The sequence below is a fragment of the Protomyctophum bolini genome (assembly GCF_963924005.1).
Source record: "Protomyctophum bolini genome assembly, chromosome: 4".
Lineage (NCBI taxonomy): Eukaryota > Metazoa > Chordata > Actinopteri > Myctophiformes > Myctophidae > Protomyctophum > Protomyctophum bolini.
In genome coordinates, this window is record NC_137865.1 from 15,476,594 (window position 1) to 15,495,770 (window position 19,177).

Genomic DNA, 19,177 nt, shown 5'->3' on the forward strand with positions numbered 1-19,177 from the left:
ATAAATAATATGCTCCAGTTGTCAACAGAAACACAATTAAATCGTTAATTGCAATTATCTGTGTGATAATTTATCTAAAATAGGAGTATGAATCGGCCCTAACAAATGCCAATCTTTCGGCTTCACAGATATTTGTGAAAGTCACAGGACAGATATTGAAATAAGTTGCAGGACGTCACATCATGTTTTGGAACAAATCTCACCCACAAGGCAGGCGCAGGCACGCGCACACACACACACACACACACACACACACACACACACACACACACACACACACACACACACACACACACACACACACACAATACTCTATATATTAGTACATTAATGTCATACCTGTTATGAAAACAGGGAAGCGTGCCGATATATTCTGGACCTGTAAATTACTCAAACAACTGAGGTAGTTAGGTTCTTCCTGTGACACATGGTCACACTCGTGGTAGGGCAACACCTCCACCATTCCAGATTCTTGGCAGCAGTCGATCAAGTATTTTTTCTCCTTTGCTTCTGCACTCAACCTGCAGAAAGAAATAGCAATTTAATCATATTAGCTTGCCTTTTGGCTCCCTACAGCTTAGTAAACTGATGTATTGTTTGATCAAACAATCTATGCATCAATTCTGAATTATTTAAGGAATTAATCCATTTTGACCTGAGATCAGATTCTAAAAATGTCTTCTACATCCTGACAGTTTTCTGAAAAAGCTATGTTTCTATGTCAGTCGTTTTTCGATTTTAAAATAGCAGACCTACAAGCTCGTAGCACGCGCTATGAGCTTGTAGATCTATTTTTCAATAGCTAAAGCATAACATAATGCTAACACCAAAAGGGGTTCCCGCCCCAAAATGGGTTAAACAAAAATGTAGAACAAACATTTGGTATACTAAAGTGAGGCAATAGAGTTTAAGTGTACCGTGCTTCTTCTTTTAGCTGACGGCTGTCTCTGTAGTGTAGCATCCACTTCCATTTCCCCTTCTTACTTAGGTCCTCTAACGCTTGCAATAGACTTTTCACATTGCCTTAAAAAAAGATCAGACCAGGTTTAGCACCATGAAAAATTATAGGTTACGAAGGAAACCCCGGTGAATTAAATAAACAAGTGAGGAAACTTGCTTTAGGAGATTGTGACTTCAGCATAATCACAGAAGCATTATATCATGCACTCACAGGCAACTGATTGACTCGCTTTGGGACCAATGGGAGCCTTGACCACGCCCTCCAGCTTGGTGGCATAAAGGCATGCCCCATTTCCCCACCCATCATTGTCTTCACTTTTGTGAAACTTCTCATGTGAGAACACATGGCATTATGGCCCCTACAGACTGTAGGAGTTTTATCAATATATCTTTCACACTAAACGATTGTTAAGCGGACTAGGCATCACACACTGCAAGAGTTCACCAAGATGTGATAATTTGTTTTTTATTCCAATTCATTTACAGGGTACAGGTACAGGGTACAGTGATACCCTGTGAGACCGTCACAGGACGCATCTTTCTCTCTCTCCCCGTGCACGCCACACACACAGGGATAGCCAGGCTACACAGGGTCGAAATGTTTGTGATAGCATATAGAGCGCCGCAGTCCCTCCCCCTTTCAGAAAAACGAGTGGCCCAGGAAATGGAAACCCAATGCATTCTCCCATAGGCACTTATTTATTTAATTTATTTAAAGACGGTTACGCCGCGGACAAAGCCAACTCGGATTGTGACAAATCATGACAATGAACACAATGTTTTGGGCCGATCAAATCATTAGAAAGAAGAAAAGAAAGTCAGGAGACAACACTATTTGTTTTGTTTTTCGTCTTATACCGTCGTAACCGTCTTTAAATAAATAAGTGCCTATGGGAGAATGCATTGGGTTTTGATTTCCTGGGCCACTCGTTTTTCTGAAAGGGGGAGGGACTGCGGCGCTCTATAGCCTACGTGCGCTATAGTGAGACAGGACGTTAAATCTTGATTTTCATTAAATAACTGTCTCTCTCTGTGCGTGACACACACACACACACACACACACACACACACACACACACAATATAGCTACCAATATGTACGACACAGGGATTTACCCACGGAATAAAGGTTATATATATTATCATCTGATCATCTATCGATAAAGACAGACAGACAAGACAGACAGTGAGTGAGTACAGCTGTCCTGTGCGCTTTGGCTGTAATATGGCCTTCTCGGGTCACAACCCAGTTCATACTGTATGATGTCCAATCGGAGAGAGCCAAATATCAACCCTGCTAGATATTCAGAAACGGTCGGGAAGGCGTCGGCGAACGCTTTTATCGGCGCTATATCTTCTCGCAGAGCCTTTCACACACAGCGAGCAAAACCTTGGCGCCAAAAATGGTCCCCGACAGCATAATCGGAGCAAATATCGGGCAGTGTGTACTGTGTACGAGCCATTACTCTACAAAGTCCTATCAATAGTATTGAGTCATTGGACAGAAGCGAACTCTGGCGCCAAAACTGCACTACCGATAGCTGTTCCAGAGGTTTCCAGAATTACCTGCAACATTTCTGTTAAGTGATTTTATTGCGCAGTTAACTATGAAACCTTGCATTTTTTGTCACGTCACGTCACTCACTCACGTCCCTCACAATCCCCATATATGCCCAGGTCTTATGACATAGGTCTTGTGACATCACTATGAAATCACCAGGGATGATAGTAAATCAGGGAGCATATCATAGTAAATGCGACCTGCTATGCACATATATGGAGATCCCTGATGTCATCAATATTAGAATATGGATATATGGGCAAAAGGACGCTACTAGGCTCTAGTTAGCCTCTTCGCTAAGCTATAGCTGCACTGTAAGCAGAGCGAACGTGTTACATGTAGGTAAATTTTATTTTCTCTGGCCTGCAGAATGACGAGACAAGCGTGAAGTTTAATTTCAATTAACAATTTGTCCAATTGTTAATTGAAATTAAACTTCACGCTTGTCTCGTCGTTCTGCAAATGATGTATGCTGTTATGTTACAAGATCGCCATGAAACAAAAACTGCTATTAAATAATCCAAAAACAATTCATACCAACAGTGAGTTCCTCCAGCGCTGATCTGTCAAACACCACAAAACCACCTCTGGTGAAAACCTCCTGATGTGTAAGGTTCACAATATCATCAGGTTCATCAATTCCTGAAAAGAATACACCTGGCGACCTCTTCAACCTGGGCAAATAAGGTACCTGAGACAACAGGGCACATGGAAATCAAACTGTATTTACATAGTTAAAACAAACTCTCTGCAATATATATTATTGTGTGATTGCACTCCATATTGCCAGTCCTATAGCCATTGTATTACCTCACAAATATGCTCTGCAATATCTTCATTCCTGATTATGATGAGTAGTGGCAACGAAGAACGACCCTCACTCAGGAAGAACTGTAATGGCTCTACTTCAGTGTGGCCATTTGCTTCCAACTGTGCCTTTAGAATGACAGATTGAAAAGAGATTAACCTTACAAACACCACAAGGTAACCTTGGAAATTCCAGTCTCAAGGTATGATGATGGCTCATGATGCCCCTGGAAGGCATGTCAGCACGGAATACAAAAATATATGTTTACAACTTTACACTAAAACTGCACAACCAACTCTAAAAATTAAAATGTCATTACATACATTTACAGTGTCAAAATAAAACTGCACAACCAACTCTAAAAATTAAATGTACATTACATTAAATTACATTAAATGGACTGATCATTATGAATGAAATATATCAGAGATGCAAACATTTTATACCATTGATATAAGACAATGCAATGGTGGCACCCTCTGAAATGCAGCATTAAATCATTTTAAAATAATAGCAAGAGTGCAGGGCATTCATAGTATTATTTTTTGAGCTAATTATATTTGCTGGAAAATATTATTATATACATGAAACCTTTCCACAGCAGCCATTTTGACAGGTAAATGCAGCTTACGGTAATAACGTGAATTGTGGGTGTTTAATTGAAGTCTGTTTGTCTGCCAGCATTAAGATAACTGTACAGGCGCTGTCCATGATGGCACTGTCAACATGGCTGCTGTGATTAGGCTCTATTAGATGAAAATGGTTAACCAGGCCTGGGCCGTTGCTCAGCGGTCCAGGCACCTTGGCTGTTAGCCCGATCCCGACGGCCTTTACTGCATGTCACTCCCCCATCTCTCTCCCCATTTCCTGTCAGCCTACTGTCTGTCCCTCTATAAAAAAATCTAAAATAAAGGCGAAAGCCACATAAATAAAAGAAAAAGAAAATGGTTAACCATACCTTTGTCTCTTTAAAGAAGATGTCATCTGAAGTCATCAATATGTAGAATCTGAACTTGGTTGTACAGGATTGTCTCACAACTGAATTCAGATTACTTTGCAGGCTGTCATACATTTCTCTCTTCGTTTGACCACTCAAGTCAACATGGTTGCTCAATCCAGACTTTGAATAACTGCTAGCTTGTTTGGGGCCCTCAGTTTTGGATGACATATTTTTGCCGGAACAAACATCATTCATCATGGCTTGGTATGACCTGGTACATTCTGATGTCATGTCAGCGACCGCAGGATAAGATCCATTTCCATGAGACAATTTATGAAATTGTAAGGTATTCTCTTTGACCGGGGTTTCCGCCAGACATTCCCTCTCTTGCATGTCTACCATCATCCTTTGACCACCAAGACGTGGTTGCAAATCAAAGTGTTCCAATGAATCCTCCTGCTCCTGTAGACGGGAAAAGCGCACAGTGATAGGAGAGACCTTCTCTGTCCTGTGGGTCTTTGATCTGTCAAAGTCTTTGATATGACTTGAGCCAAGCCCTCTCCTTTTCCTTTTCATAAGCTGGTTCATTTGTTCTGAGAAGATAAGACACTCTTGCTCCATTGAAGATTGGGTGGGGTCAGACTGTTGGCACCTTTCAGAGAGCTGTTCCATTAGAGATGGCTTACTTCCCATTCTACTGGAGTAAAACACTGTGCATTTCATTGAGCTTGTTGAATCATCCATAGTAAAACATTTGCCATCCGTCTCTCTGCCGCCATAAGCTGAAGGAGTTTTCTCAGTTATTTCAACAATGTCTGCAGACGTTTGTCCCAGTTTCATAGAGGGACTCACCTTGATGTCTGAATGGTCACTTTCTGGGTACTGATACAATGCATCTATAAGGGCAAGTTTTGGTTCATCCAAATTAAATTTCTCAATAACCTCTTCATCATCAGATGCCCATTTTGCCTTTGAAATGATTTCTTGCTTTTTGAGGACCTCAGGCATACCAATGGAACTGCCTGCTTGTATCCCCATGCGAGTGGTGATTGGTGTAGGGTATGTGGTTCGGTTGACTCTGGGAACAGTCTCTGACGTATCCATGGGCTCTTCTGAGCAAATGTAATTTGCCCCGCTGTCATTCTTACATGGTTTCACAGCCATGACTGGGCGCTGGCTGAATGAATTATCATTAACTAAATTTTGTAGCAAATCAGCGTTGTTTTTACTTTTCTCAACTTTTGCAAAACCCTTTGCATGTGTATTGGTTTGCAGAAAGCCTGTTTCCTTGGAAGTTGCCTCACCATGGTGTGAAATATCTTCCTCTGGCAATAATGTAGACACAAGAGATGATTTAAGAAAGTGATGTGATGATTCTTGCATGGCAATGTCATTCTCAAACTGACAGAATGTGTCAGTGTAGCCAGATTTAGAGAGCTGTTTGGATAAGGAACTCAGTACTCTGAACGTCCTGATGTGAAGGTCAGAAAGAGATTTTTGTTCATTGTTCAGATTAGGACTACTTTCTTCAGACATATGAAGTTCCTGGTCAAGAGGCAACTGGTCTTCTATAGGAGTTGGTCTTACACTGAGATCTTTGTCTGTGACAATTTTGCAGACTTCTTCATCACCACTACAAGAAGGCATATAGTCATATGGTTTCTCATCGATAGTTGGGGTTGGACATCTGTCATCATACTCACTTTCAATATCGCCTATTTGTTGGTTGGAATGCAAAGCATCTTCTGTCTGAAACACTTCTTTAGACGCATATTGTGTGGCTTGTAGGTCTAACAGCCTGGAATCCTCTACTTCTAGGGGTGGAATTTCTTCTAGACCCCACAGGAATGGAATTTCTCCTTCTGCCTTTTTAGGAAACTGTAACCGCTGGGAATCTGTACCCTCTTCATATCCTTGGAATAGTGTTGATGGAATTTCTATCTCACTATGTTCCCTTGGTAATCCCTTATATTCTATATCCATTTCTTCAACCTTGTCTTGTGGATATAAGAAATGGTCCAATGAATCTTGCCTGTAGGATTCGATTGTAAGGAATTGTACCCGACTATGAATCCTTGCTAATGTCTTCTCATTTCTATCCAATTCTTTATCAACGTCTTGTGAATGCAAGGTCAGTGAGTCAAACAAATCCTGCCTAGAGCGGTCTATTCCAATGAATGGAATTTCTACCTGATCTTTTAGGTCAATCCTTATCTCATCTTCAGCTGAATGATCAGTCTTTCCCTTTACATAATTGTGTTGACTTCCTACAAGAATATCCTCAGATTGGGAGATGGTTGTGTCAAACTCACCTAAAGGCCGAGTGTTCTCTTCACACGCAAAGTCTAACATATCCTGCGGAGAAGTGTCCATTCCAATTAATGGAATTTCTACCTGACGTTCCTGCATTGCTGATACCGTGCATTGAGAAAGCTGGGGTTGCTGCTGGAAAGAAAATTGAGCTGAATTATCAATCCTTCTCTCTTTTTCAACCTTGTCTTGTGAATATAAGAAATGTTCCAACATGTCCTGCTCATCATCTTCTATTCTAAGGAGAGGGATTACTTCCTGACTATGTGTCCTTGCTAATCTATCATTTCTATCAGATTCTGCTGCCTTGTCTTGTGAATGCACGGCCAATGAGAGCAACACATCCTGCATAGCATTGTCTATTCCAATGAATGGAATTTCTGCCTGACCTTCCTGAATTTCTGATACCTTGACTGAAGACAGCTTGGATTGCTGCTGGAAAGATAACTCATCTGAATGATCAATCTGTCTCTCCTCTTCAATTGGATCAATCTTTTTTTCCTCTCCTATAAGAATATCCTTGGAGTGGGAGATGGCTGCAATTAAATCAGCTAAATCAGGAGTGTTCTCATCAGGTATGTTCAATCTTGAATGGCGCTCACTTATGATTTGTGATGCTACCTCATCTTGAGATTCCACATGACCAGGCTTGTTGTGAGAGGGACTGTCTGGTGCAACATTTTGATGTAGTGAAATGTTACCGTTCTTCATGGTGGCATTATCCTCCACACGGGTATCGTCTCCTTTGTCACCATAGCCAGTCCCATCACTTTCAGATTCCCTTCCATTTTGAAACTCATCTTCAACATGACGATCATTCTTATCCTTTTCCACATTTTGAGCCCAACTTGACGTGCGTGCTTTAGATTTCTCTCCATCAGATTGTTGTTCAAATGAAAAATAATTATCATTGACTGTAGCAATACAATCACTTGTATAATCACCTATATGAAGTGTTGGTGGAGAACAATCACTTGTATAATCTTCGTCTATATGAAGTCTTGATGGAGAAACTTCTAGGTCACATCTTTCATATATCCTTTGAATGCGCTCATCAGGCCTCTGACTTTCTCCACAAGCTTCAGATACTTCAGACTTTTCATTACTCGATTTCTGCAAAACCGTCATAATTCCTTGAGTCCCCAGAATGCTCTCTAGCTGAATGCTAGACGACGTCTCTGTACAAATTGCACTTTTAAGAGGCATTGCAGTGTGGTCCAGATCCATCCAGATCTTCTGTGATGGAGTAGTGGCCTCACACCCTTGAGAGCTGACAAAAGTCTAGAGAGAGAGAGAGAGAAAAAGAAGAAAACAATGAATTCCCAAATGGATCTTTTAGCTAAAAGTCCCTGTCACATGTCGCACAGAAGATCATCTCTGTTCAATAAATGTATACCGTAAATCCTCCAGTAAACGCCTGCTTTCTATTAATTACCGGGCCCCTATTAATCACCGGTGATGGCGTTGAATTAAGTAAATAAATTCCGGCCTCCTTTTATGAGCCGGGGTTTTTTGTGTTTTTTTTCAAGTGCCGTATCTGTTACTTTCGCTGCTCTGGCTGGCTGTGCCTGTCACGTCAGCGTCCACTGTCCAGATGCCGTGGCCGCGGTGCTCGGCTCGCACACAATACAACAACAAAGTTAATAACTTCGGGAGAGAGCCCCCACAGATCTGCCCTTCATGCAACGAACGTTGGTTCTATAAACGGCAGATCGTTGAGCGCATGGGGGGTTTTGCAGCCTGGCGCAGCCCCATGCGCCTTTTGGATCTCTCATTTTATGGTATGCTGTTAGCTTGTTGCTAACGGGACCCCGTTAGCAACAAGTCTCTCTCTCTCAGACGTTCTCTACAGTACGTCTCTCTCTCGCGTGCGCGCGCGTTAGAGAGAGACGCTCTCTCTAACACGTCTTTCTTTCTCTCTCTCTCAGACGTTCTAACACGTCTCTCTCGCGCGCGCGTGCGCACAGTGCACACGTCTCTCTCTCTCTCTCTCTCTCTCTCTCTCTCTCTCTCTCCCTCCCTCCCGTTGAATGAAGCACTGCAGTGTTGCACTGTTCTGATATTACCGGTATATGAAATAGCCTATCATACATTTTATTTTTATGTTATTATTTGCATCTGAACTTGTCAGTAGCCTAACTGTAGGCCTTTACCACAGTACTGTGGTAGTCTATCTCAGTTGAAGTTATACCGGTATTTGTGAATGTGACCAGATTTGACTGAGGGACTGCCATTGTATTTTTATTTGTTTCATGTCATATGAAAGCAGGGAATCATATAGCTTCAAATGACATAGCAGGGAATCATATAGCTTCAAATGACATTGGTTATTCAAGTTAAATTGATGTGTTGATGTTATTATGGTATTTACCATAGGCAATATGCCAATAATGGAAAAACAGTTAAAATGACCATTGAGCACCTGCAACTGCACTGTTCAATATTTCACGGGGACTTGGTTTCAATAGGCTATGAGCCCAATACATTTTACTGTGTTCTAACTGACCCAAAATGTGATTTGTTCATTATGATCAGTTTGAAAATTAGAAATAAAATGCCTCCTTCTTATAGCTGCCTCCTTCCAATAAAAGCCCGGTATCGGTTGAGACAAATAATAGCCTGGGTTCCTAAAAGAGGATTTACGGTATGTAAACTTGTCGCACAGAAGATCATCTCTGTTCAATAAATGTATATGTAAACTTGTAAAGTATTCTTATTACCCTAATAATGTACCTACATTTAATTTTAGCTTCACAATACCTTTTTCTTCACCCCATTTTTGGCTTTATTTAGTATTCCATATCTATCTATTTATGCATACATTTTATCCACCAGCGTTTGGGTATCCAGACAATTTTACAAAAGTAGTCTGTTGCAGGTGCGCAAATATGTCTATATACAGTATGGACTGTAAGCAAAGCATAATCAGTGCCTTGCCATAGTTACATACAGTGTAACGGCGAGCCGTTTGTTATGTTTGGTATTATTTATTTATTTCATGGTTATGGTTGGATAAATATATATATGTACTGTACACTATTTCTGTATATATAATTATATATATATTTATACTAACGAAATATTGGTCATATACAGTCCCATATGAAGCTAAGTTATTGTATCCATGTGTATCGCCTGCTGGTAGTCTTGATTACGCTGCACTGGCCATGAGGCGCCACTAGATAGACTTTATTAATTTGAAGTGTTACAACCGCAACAACAGGCAGCTTTCGCTTATTCCTTTTGTTTATTTGTAGCTCCCTTCGGGAAGGAGTTTGTTAGGCCTGAGTTATAGTTTGACCCCTTGTTATTGTTTAGGGTTTCGGTCAGGTGAAGTTATTGTTTTGTTAGTCTCCTTTTCTTTTGAAACACCTTACCACTGCAAGTGCTCATCAACCGTTTGCTCTAATATCCTTCTCTATAAACAATACTGCTTATTAGCTACCCTTATTATAAATGACTTTTGCAGGCCTTTGGCCCGTTCATCCTAGCGCCACGCGTCGCAAATGGGAAGAAGGCAATAGCGGGAGGGCGATACTCGATACTGTTTTTTGTTTGGTTTTTTACTTGGAAAAGCAAACATGGCAACCCATGATGTTTTCATATACCCAGTTGCTTGGAAAGTGCAAACTTGGCAACCTGGCTGAGAGGCCCTATTGTTTGTTTTGCTTGTTTTTATTTTTTATTTTAGTCTAAAAGCAAGCATGGCAAGTGGCAATGTAGTCCTCTGCACTGTCCTGTCCTGCAATGCACTGCGCTGTACTCCACTGTAATGTACTGTACTGTACTGTACTGTACTGTACTGTACTGTACTGTGCTCCACTGTACTCTACTGTACTGAGCTGTACTCCACTGTACTGTACGGGGAATGAAGAAGTTGTGATGTAATTTGCATCACAGCGAAATGTTGCGCAATAACAGTGTGTCTGAAAAAAGTAATATTTGTACAGTAAATATGGCAGTTGTGGGGAACCGATGTAGTGCATATGGATTCGGGTGGCGGGCAACATTTTTTGTGCAGAGATATGTGGTTCGGTAGAAGAAGGAGAACGGATGAACGGCCATGTGCTTGTGTACCCCCTTTCTATTAGGGTAGAAGGATAGCCAATGTACTTGAAAGTCGATTAACTTCCATCATGTATTTATTGAGCCATTTGTAACTGAAACAACAACTTTGTTGTTTTTTTCTCTAAGTGCAAGTAAAAGCATTTTCGAATTTGCAGTTGGTTTCCTGTCCATTTTATGTTATGCGTACCTTTACCCCTAGACTAATTGTGAAGGAGTCACTAGCTGCAAAACTTAGATGGCAGTCATAGCCGACAAAATGTGTAGGACTCAGGAGTAGTAGAAAAGTGTGATTAGAAGACAAAATAAATGGATGAAAATCTGGCACAAATGGCTGGGACCCATTATGTTGAGTCATGATCTGAGGAATCAATGGGGGAAAAGATTTTGTTTGTACAGTAGGTCAAAACGTGAAGCAGGCTGTTATATCGCGACCATAAATTGGGGTGGAGGTTCTTCCTTGGCCTACTGGCAGTTTGTGTGTGTGTGTGTGTGTGTGTGTGTGTGCAAAGTTTCACTGGCCTGTTACCTTTATTGACAGTGGTGTGAAGTAACTAAGTACATTTACTCAAGTACTGTACTTAAGTACAATTTTGAGGTATTTCTTTTACTTTACTGGAGTATTTCAAATTTTCAGTACTTCTACTTCACTACATCTCAGATGCAAATATTGTACTTTTACTCCACTACATTTATTTGAAAACTTTAGTTACTATAGTTATTTTGCAGATTTTGATTATTACAAAACATAGCCTACATTAACTACTTCAGTCCCTACACACAGAACAGCTGATAGCCTAAGCCTGTATTGTTTATAGTGTATGAGAGTTTTAGACACACAAACACAAAAGTAGACTTAAAATAATCAGATTAACTTATTTACTGTGCAGCAGTAGCAAAACAAAAAAGTTTGTTTTGTACGATTCTCTTCCTTGATGGAGGAGGAGGCGTTATTGTTGCATGCAGAACACAGAAGCATTAGCCTACTGAAGCCATACTGTGTTGCTTACCATGTATGTGAACGTGTTTTCAGGTAAACAGTTAATCCTGTTGTTATGCAAAGTAGTAGCCATTTGATTTAGGCACGGTACTGGACACGCCCTCCGCCAATAAACCTAGACCACTGGGTACATGTCTTGGAAAGTCTTGTGACCCGAGGTTCTCTTGAATCTAAAGGGACGCATCACGTGCACTGTTCCGTACCTGCACGTGCATGTCACAATTTCTTTGGTACCATGGCGTGGTACTGAGTTCTACAACCATGACACCACTGGCAACCTACATTTTGGTCATTTGAAAATAGTCACTTGTAGATCTGCTACTTTCAAAAGATTTAAGTACATTTTGAATTGCGGACCGTTACTTTACAGAGTATTTCTACATTGCAGTATTGTTATTGTGGTGGGAGATATGGTGATAAATATCGTCGAGACGATACAAGATCTCCACGAATCCACGATATGCCTTTCACATTCTATGATTTTTTTTAGCACATTTTTTGTGCCTGGCCTGTTGTTACCCAAGTTGGAGATGATAAATCCATATACTACTGTTTTGCATGCCTCAGCAACACATCCCTGGAACATCTACAAGTGGTTCAGACGGACGGACGGAGTGCAAAACATACTCTCTCCCCATGCCTTCGGCCTGGTGGAGACAATTATGTGTTTACTCAATCTTTTCAGACTGACCTCCTCTAGGTTTATAAAGGTCCTTGCCTTTGAAGCTCCCACTGCCCGAATATCTTTACTCTAATTCGAGTAAAAAACTGATAAAATACACAGCCAATCCTATTGTTAAAAACATGATTAAAGTTTGGCAGGATGTCAGACTTTATCTTTTGGATATCCAACCCAGTTTTCGATTCAGCCCAATTTGGGGAAATGAATATTTCACCCCAGGAAGGGCGAATGGGGGCTTCAAGATATGGGCCAAGCAAGGGATTAAACAATGGAAGGATGTTTTTGACAAAAGGGGGAATCTATTATCTTTTGATGAACTAGCTGCTAAATCCAATTTACCCCGCACACACTTCTTTAAGTATTTAAAACTCAGAAGCTTTATAGGGGTTAAACAGGTGAATTCTCTGACACTCCCTCCCCTATGGAGTCAGAACAGTCTCTAAAGATTCACAGTAAATAACACAGATTTGTAACTCACAAGTTCAGATTTGCAACTCACGTGAGTGAATTTGTGTTTCACATTTGTGTTTTGTATCCACAAGTTCAGATTTGTGTTTTGTATCTGTGTTTTGTATCTGTGTTTCGCATCTGTGTTTTGTATTTGTGTTTTGTATCTGTAATTCGCATCTGTGTTTTGTATCCGTGTTTCGCATCTGTGTTTTGTATTTGCGTTTTGTATCTGTAATTTGCATCTGTGTTTTGTATCCGTGTTTCGCATCTGTGTTTCAAACACAAATACAAAACACAGATGTGAAACACGGATACAAAACACAGATGCAGATTACAGATACAAAACGCAAATACAAAACACAAATACAAAACACAGATGTGAAACACGGATACAAAACACAGATGCAGATTACAGATACAAAACGCAAATACAAAACACAAATACAAAACACAGATGCGAAACACGGATACAAAACACAAATCTGAACTTGTGGATACAAAAGACAAATGTATTTTTGAGACTCTTCTGACGTTGGGCGTTAACGGACGTCATCATTGGCTGAGGGAATCTGTCAATCATTCTGATTGACAGATTCCTCGGCCAATCAGATCGGTCCGCCTTCAGCCAATCCTATGGCTCCTTACATTGTGGGGGGGGGGGCTCCTTTTGCACTGCATCGATGCTTGGAAGAGCTTCAGTTAAAATTAATTCATATTAATATTAATTCATATTAATATTATATTAATAATATTATTATTAATATTAATTAATTAATAATATTAATATGATGAGCATCTTCAATATTCAATATTAAATATAATAATATTCAATATAATAATAATAATATAATAATATTCAATATTATATATATATATAGATATTAATATTATTAATATTAATAATAATAATAATAATATAATTATATTAATTGAATATGAATTAATATTAATATGAATTAATTTTAACTGAAGCTCTTCCAAGCATCGATGCAGTGCAAAAGGAGCACCCCCCCCCCACAATGTAAGGAGCCATAGGATTGGCTGAAGGCGGACCGATCTGATTGGCCGAGGAATCTGTCAATCAGAATGATTGACAGATTCCCTCAGCCAATGATGACGTCCGTTAACGCCCAACGTCAGAAGAGTCTCAAAAATAGTCTCAAAGGTCTCACAGATTTGTAACTCACAAGTTCAGATTTGCAACTCACGTGAGTGAACTCACAGGTTCACATTTGTCTTTTGTATCCACAAGTTCAGATTTGTGTTTTGTATCCGTGTTTCGCATCTGTGTTTTGTATTTGTGTTTTGTATTTGCGTTTTGTATCTGTAATCTGCATCTGTGTTTTGTATCCGTGTTTCACATCTGTGTTTTGTATTTGTGTTTGAAACACAGATGCGAAACACGGATACAAAACACAGATGCAAATTACAGATACAAAACGCAAATACAAAACACAGATGCGAAACACGGATACAAAACACAGATGCGAATTACAGATACAAAACACAAATACAAAACACAAATACAAAACACAGATGCGAAACACAGATACAAAACACAAATCTGAACTTGTGGATACAAAACACAAATGTGAAACACAAATTCACTCACGTGAGTTGCAAATCTGAACTTGTGAGTTACAAATCTGTGTTATTTACTGTGAATCTTTAGAGACTGTTCTGACTCCATAGGTAACACTCGGTTAAAACTGTTGCAATATAATTTGCTGATGAGGGTTTATATCACTCCAGAGAAATTAAATAAATTTAGTGCAGATATTCCAGATACTTGTATCAGATGTGGTAAAGACAAAGGTACACTTTTCCATTGTCTGTGGGCGTGTCCAAGAGTGAAAGAATTCTGGGAAGAAGTGAGGAGGGAGATTCAGAAGATATTGTCGATAGATATTGAGCTTGACCCAAAACTGTTTCTATTAGGTCTTTACCCACCTGGCCATAAGATTCAGAGTAGCGAACAAAGATTCCTGGATTTATGTTTACTACAAGCCAAAAGGGCTATAGCCTTATCGTGGAAAAAGATAGGCAAACCCAGTATTGCTCAGTGGTTTAGGGAGTTATCATTGTGTCTTCCTCTGGAAAGAATCACTTATACTTTGAAGAATAAACAGAAGATGTTTGATAAGATATGGGGAAGGTTTATCCAATATATTACGGTTAACGATTTATCTTATTTAATGGTGGAAATTGTCTAATTGTATTCTCTGCAGCTGTTTGGTCTTGTCGCCATAAGGACTCTGTTGTTGTTGTTACCATTCTAAGTGCCATTATTTTATTATACTGTACTTATATATGTATGTTATTGTTTAGTTTTGTTTGTTTTTCATTTTAAAGGTAGAGTAAGTGATTTCACTTAATTCAAATATCACTTATTTTTTTGTTTTGTTGTGATAATCCTCTCTACTATAGAGTGTGCTGACCATATAAGGAGTTCCTCCCTGTCCCCAGTTAACCCCTGGGGGTCAAAAAACCTTAGGTTTCGTTTTTGACTCTCTATCCTGATTGGACGAAGGCTTAGGTCCCACAGCCAAAAACGAAACCTAAGGTTTTTTGAGTGAAATCACTTACTCTACCTTTAAGTAATTGTATTATGTATTGTTTTGTTGTATTGTCTGTTTGTCCAAAAAAAAAAAAAAAAAAATCAATAAATATATTATAAAAAAAAGGTCCTTGCAGACTTTATGGAAAACCGGCGGAAAAACGCTGGTAAAAATCCGAAAAACGCAGCAGTGTGCAGGGACCATAATTTCTGAACAAAGTTGTAAAGAAACAAAATGCTCCGAACTAGATTCACATTTTGCTGTCACTACAACCTTTCCACTATTGCCACCATCTGTCCAAAACTATCAAATGAGCAAAGGAACTTTACTTAAAGTATTATATTAGTCCAATGTGAAGCACTGCGTGAGTCTTTAAAAAATTTAACAAAACACTAAACATACCTGTACTCTTGCATGGTGAAGATATGAAGCACAGGTTCCATGCAATCCACTTGGTGGCTGAAGTACTTGAGAGGTTTTGACATCTACCGTGTTTTCACTAGAGACATTCGTTTTTCTCTGGCTGTGTGGATCAGAAGTATGGTCCATCAAACTCTGGTTTCTGACTTTCAGGTCCAACACTGCCATATCATATGGGGGTGGCGCCTCATTGTGTAGATCCTTTGGAGTTATAGTAGGCACTGAGGCAAAGGAGTTCTTCAGGAGCTCAGATTGAGCTGGGACTGGTGTCATTTGAAGTAGCATGTGCAAACGATCATGATATTGTGAACGCAGAACTTCAGGGTCAATCTGAAAAAATCTCACAGTTGACCGGCTGTAGAAGAGTGATATCCACATGTGGACGATAAGACGCACCTCTTCAAAGGTGTCTGGAACTGTGAAATCCCACGGGCTATCCAAGATGAGAAGAGTACAAAAATGTGTTATTACAAAAAGATAGTTGCTTGATTTGACAAATCAAATGTGAGTGTATATCACTCATTCTTGAGATGAGGGACAAAAGTGGAAAAAACATGTCCCACACATAAGAGCCTTATTTTATGTAAAAAATTAATTAATTCATAAAAATAAAAGCACTTGCAAAGTTAAGTGTAATACAGTTGTGTATTATTATGCCCTTAATTTCATTATAATTGTTTTCATATTCCATCTGAATTAGTTAAAAGCAGGCCCTGTACCCAAAAAGGCCTGTATTTAGCCTGTCCCCAGCAAGTGGCCACAATTTCAAACTGCCAAAAAAGTGTCTAATACTGTCACAATCACATAAATACACATACTAAATTAAAGTAGATTGTCAACAACATAGCAAATAATATACACAGTTAATTTTAATTTATATTTTCTATTAAATATCTCATATCAAATGTTCGTCCCACGTCTCCGTCAACTCCGTCAGGTTTTTTTAAAAGTCTTAAATTAATCAGAAAATATTGTCGACAGATTTAGCCTGAAGACTCCTTTTCCAAGTCCCATTTATATTTGTTGCAACAGTGGAGTACCTGGTCTGACAAGCATTCAATTGTTTGATATTTTAAACAAACAATGTTGATAACAATGTGGTCACAGCTTTTACATGTCAACTCCGTCAGGACATTATTATGATCTTTGTTAAGAATTCAAAAATAATGTTTATTATTTTAGTTTAGGGGTTAGGTTTAGCTAACAAAATTAAGCAAAAACAAAATGGCTACATTGTACTAAAGAGGGTTAAGATGAAAACAAATGCCATTTTGTCAACTCCGTCAGACGTCAACTCCGTCAGATTGTGTGTCTGACGGAGTTGACGTGTATCTGACGGAGTTGACAAAAGTGTTCCTAAAACAATAAAATTATTGTTTTTGAATAATGGGCAGTGTTCTAATTTGGCACACAGTTAGAGCATGCCTTAAGGAACATTTTTGGCTATGGGGCCATCACAGATTTGTCTCGTGGTGACCATGGCAGCCATATTACAAAAGAGCCGCCACCTGATGTTATTTTACAATAACTCAAGTTCTACACCACCTAGGATCTTGATTCTGGTGACTAAGACCTCATTTTCAAGGATGAGGGATACAGTGGTACAATTTAGACTTTCCCTGTGACCATGGCAGCCATTTTTCAAAATGGCCGCCACCTGCTGTTATTTTACAATAACTCAAGTTCTACACCACCTAGGATCTTGATTCTGGTGACTAATCATACATTTTCAAGGATGTGGGGTACATTGGTAATATTTAGATTTGTCCTGTGACCATAGCAGCCTTTTTTTTTCAAAATGGCCGCCACCTGCTGTTATTTTACAATAACTCAAGTTTTAGACCACCTACGATCTTGATTTTGGCGACTAATCATACATTTTAAAAGATGATAAATACAGTGGTACTATTTAGATTTGTCCTGTGACCATGGCAGCCATTGTTTTTCAAAATGACCACCAACCTGCTGTTATTTTACCAATAACTCAAGTTTTAGACCACCAAGGATCTTGATTCTGGCGACTAATCATTACATTTTCAAGGATGAACTTTCTCTGGGAGAGGTAAGGGCTTATTTCAGGTGCAGGTTGAGTTTCTACTGACAGGACATTAAAAGGAGGTGGGCTTTCTGGCCTTTGACTTGCCCCTTTCAGGTACAGATGCACAGTTTGACTTCACTGGCCACTGCAGGGAACTGTGGGGGAGAAACTTTGGTCTCTTGACACCCCGATTAGGTTCAGGGTTTTTTTTGGTGGAGACTTGCCTTTCATGACATCTTTGCTGCAGCAGTTGATCTCCTTACTGCCAGTGGTGGCACACTCTGGGTCTCTGGGGCATTGTATCTTGGTGGCCTCCTGCCAGTGTTTCTCCATCCTTCTCCTGAGCTCTGTGTTCTGGGGCTCTGTTATAGTCAACTTACATTGCCTGGCTGGAGATTGCTTTCCTGCAGGGTCCAGCCCAGTCTTGTGCAGATGGCTGCTGGCCCACCTGGAGGCCCCAACCTCACTTGTTCGGTTGGTGTGATTAGGTGGGGTGGTCTTCCCCAATCAGGATGAGGGGTTTGACCCTTTCAAACGGCAGTCTGGCCAAGTGTCTGTATTTAGTTGTGAGTTTAGATACAGGATACGATTGCTCACCCAGCCCCAGGTGACATGAGGTGAAGGCTCCTTTGATTTGGTAACATTGCTTTGGTTGACATGCTGGGGACACAGAGAAAGACACTGATGCCTTCAGTGTCTGCACATCCTGCCTGATGGTCCTGAAGCCAAATCTTCTGTCTTCAGTCTTTCGCTCACTGTTCACTGCTCACTGTTCACCTCACCGAATTTAGCCCAAGGAGTTTGACCCCTAGTTTGGCCATAGACCCCCTAGTTTGGCCATAGCCACTTGCCCAAATGTGCCGACATGTGCTGACCTCATCACATCTGTGATGATGGCTATGGCCGTTTTTAGCCAACGTAGTGTTTTTTGTGCAAAACTAATGCTTGGAATGGATCCAGAATCATGAAAAGCCCCTAGTTTGACATGCCACATGCTACTTAAAGCATAATGAAATTTAGAACATTTAGCCTTATATTGGTTGTTGATGGTACCCAACTTTCAGCAGCTGTCAAACATGCCCCTAGGGTGGTCAAATAGAAACCAATGTGGGATATGTTAGTAGACACCTTTACAAACATTGGTGAAGAAAATTCTTGGTAAGAAATGTATTCACAGATTTTATATTATTCTGATAATATTCCCTGAGTAAATTGGTAAAATAATAGCAGGTCCACCATTTTTTAAAATGTCTACCATCCATGGTCACAGGATAAATCTAAATAGTACAACTGTATTCCTCACCCTTGAAAATGTATGATTAGTCACCAGAATCAAGATCCTAGGTGGTGTAGAACTTGAGTTATTGGGAAATAACAGAAAGTTGG

General features: G+C 39.8%; 1 protein-coding gene across 2 annotated transcripts in view; it reads right to left on the reverse strand.

Annotated features, from left to right (window-relative positions):
- Positions 1 to 19,177, reverse strand: part of tasor2 (transcription activation suppressor family member 2) — a 47,018-nt gene that overhangs the window by 3,564 nt on the left and 24,277 nt on the right. For both annotated transcript variants that reach the window (XM_080762572.1, XM_080762571.1), the window contains exons 17-22: positions 15,736 to 16,186; positions 4,287 to 7,859; positions 3,331 to 3,456; positions 3,058 to 3,211; positions 918 to 1,023; positions 340 to 521 (exon numbers count right to left, since the gene is read on the reverse strand). In XM_080762572.1, coding sequence (XP_080618698.1) covers positions 340 to 521; positions 918 to 1,023; positions 3,058 to 3,211; positions 3,331 to 3,456; positions 4,287 to 7,859; positions 15,736 to 16,186 — 4,592 coding nt within the window. The remainder of the gene's footprint in view (positions 1 to 339; positions 522 to 917; positions 1,024 to 3,057; positions 3,212 to 3,330; positions 3,457 to 4,286; positions 7,860 to 15,735; positions 16,187 to 19,177) is intronic.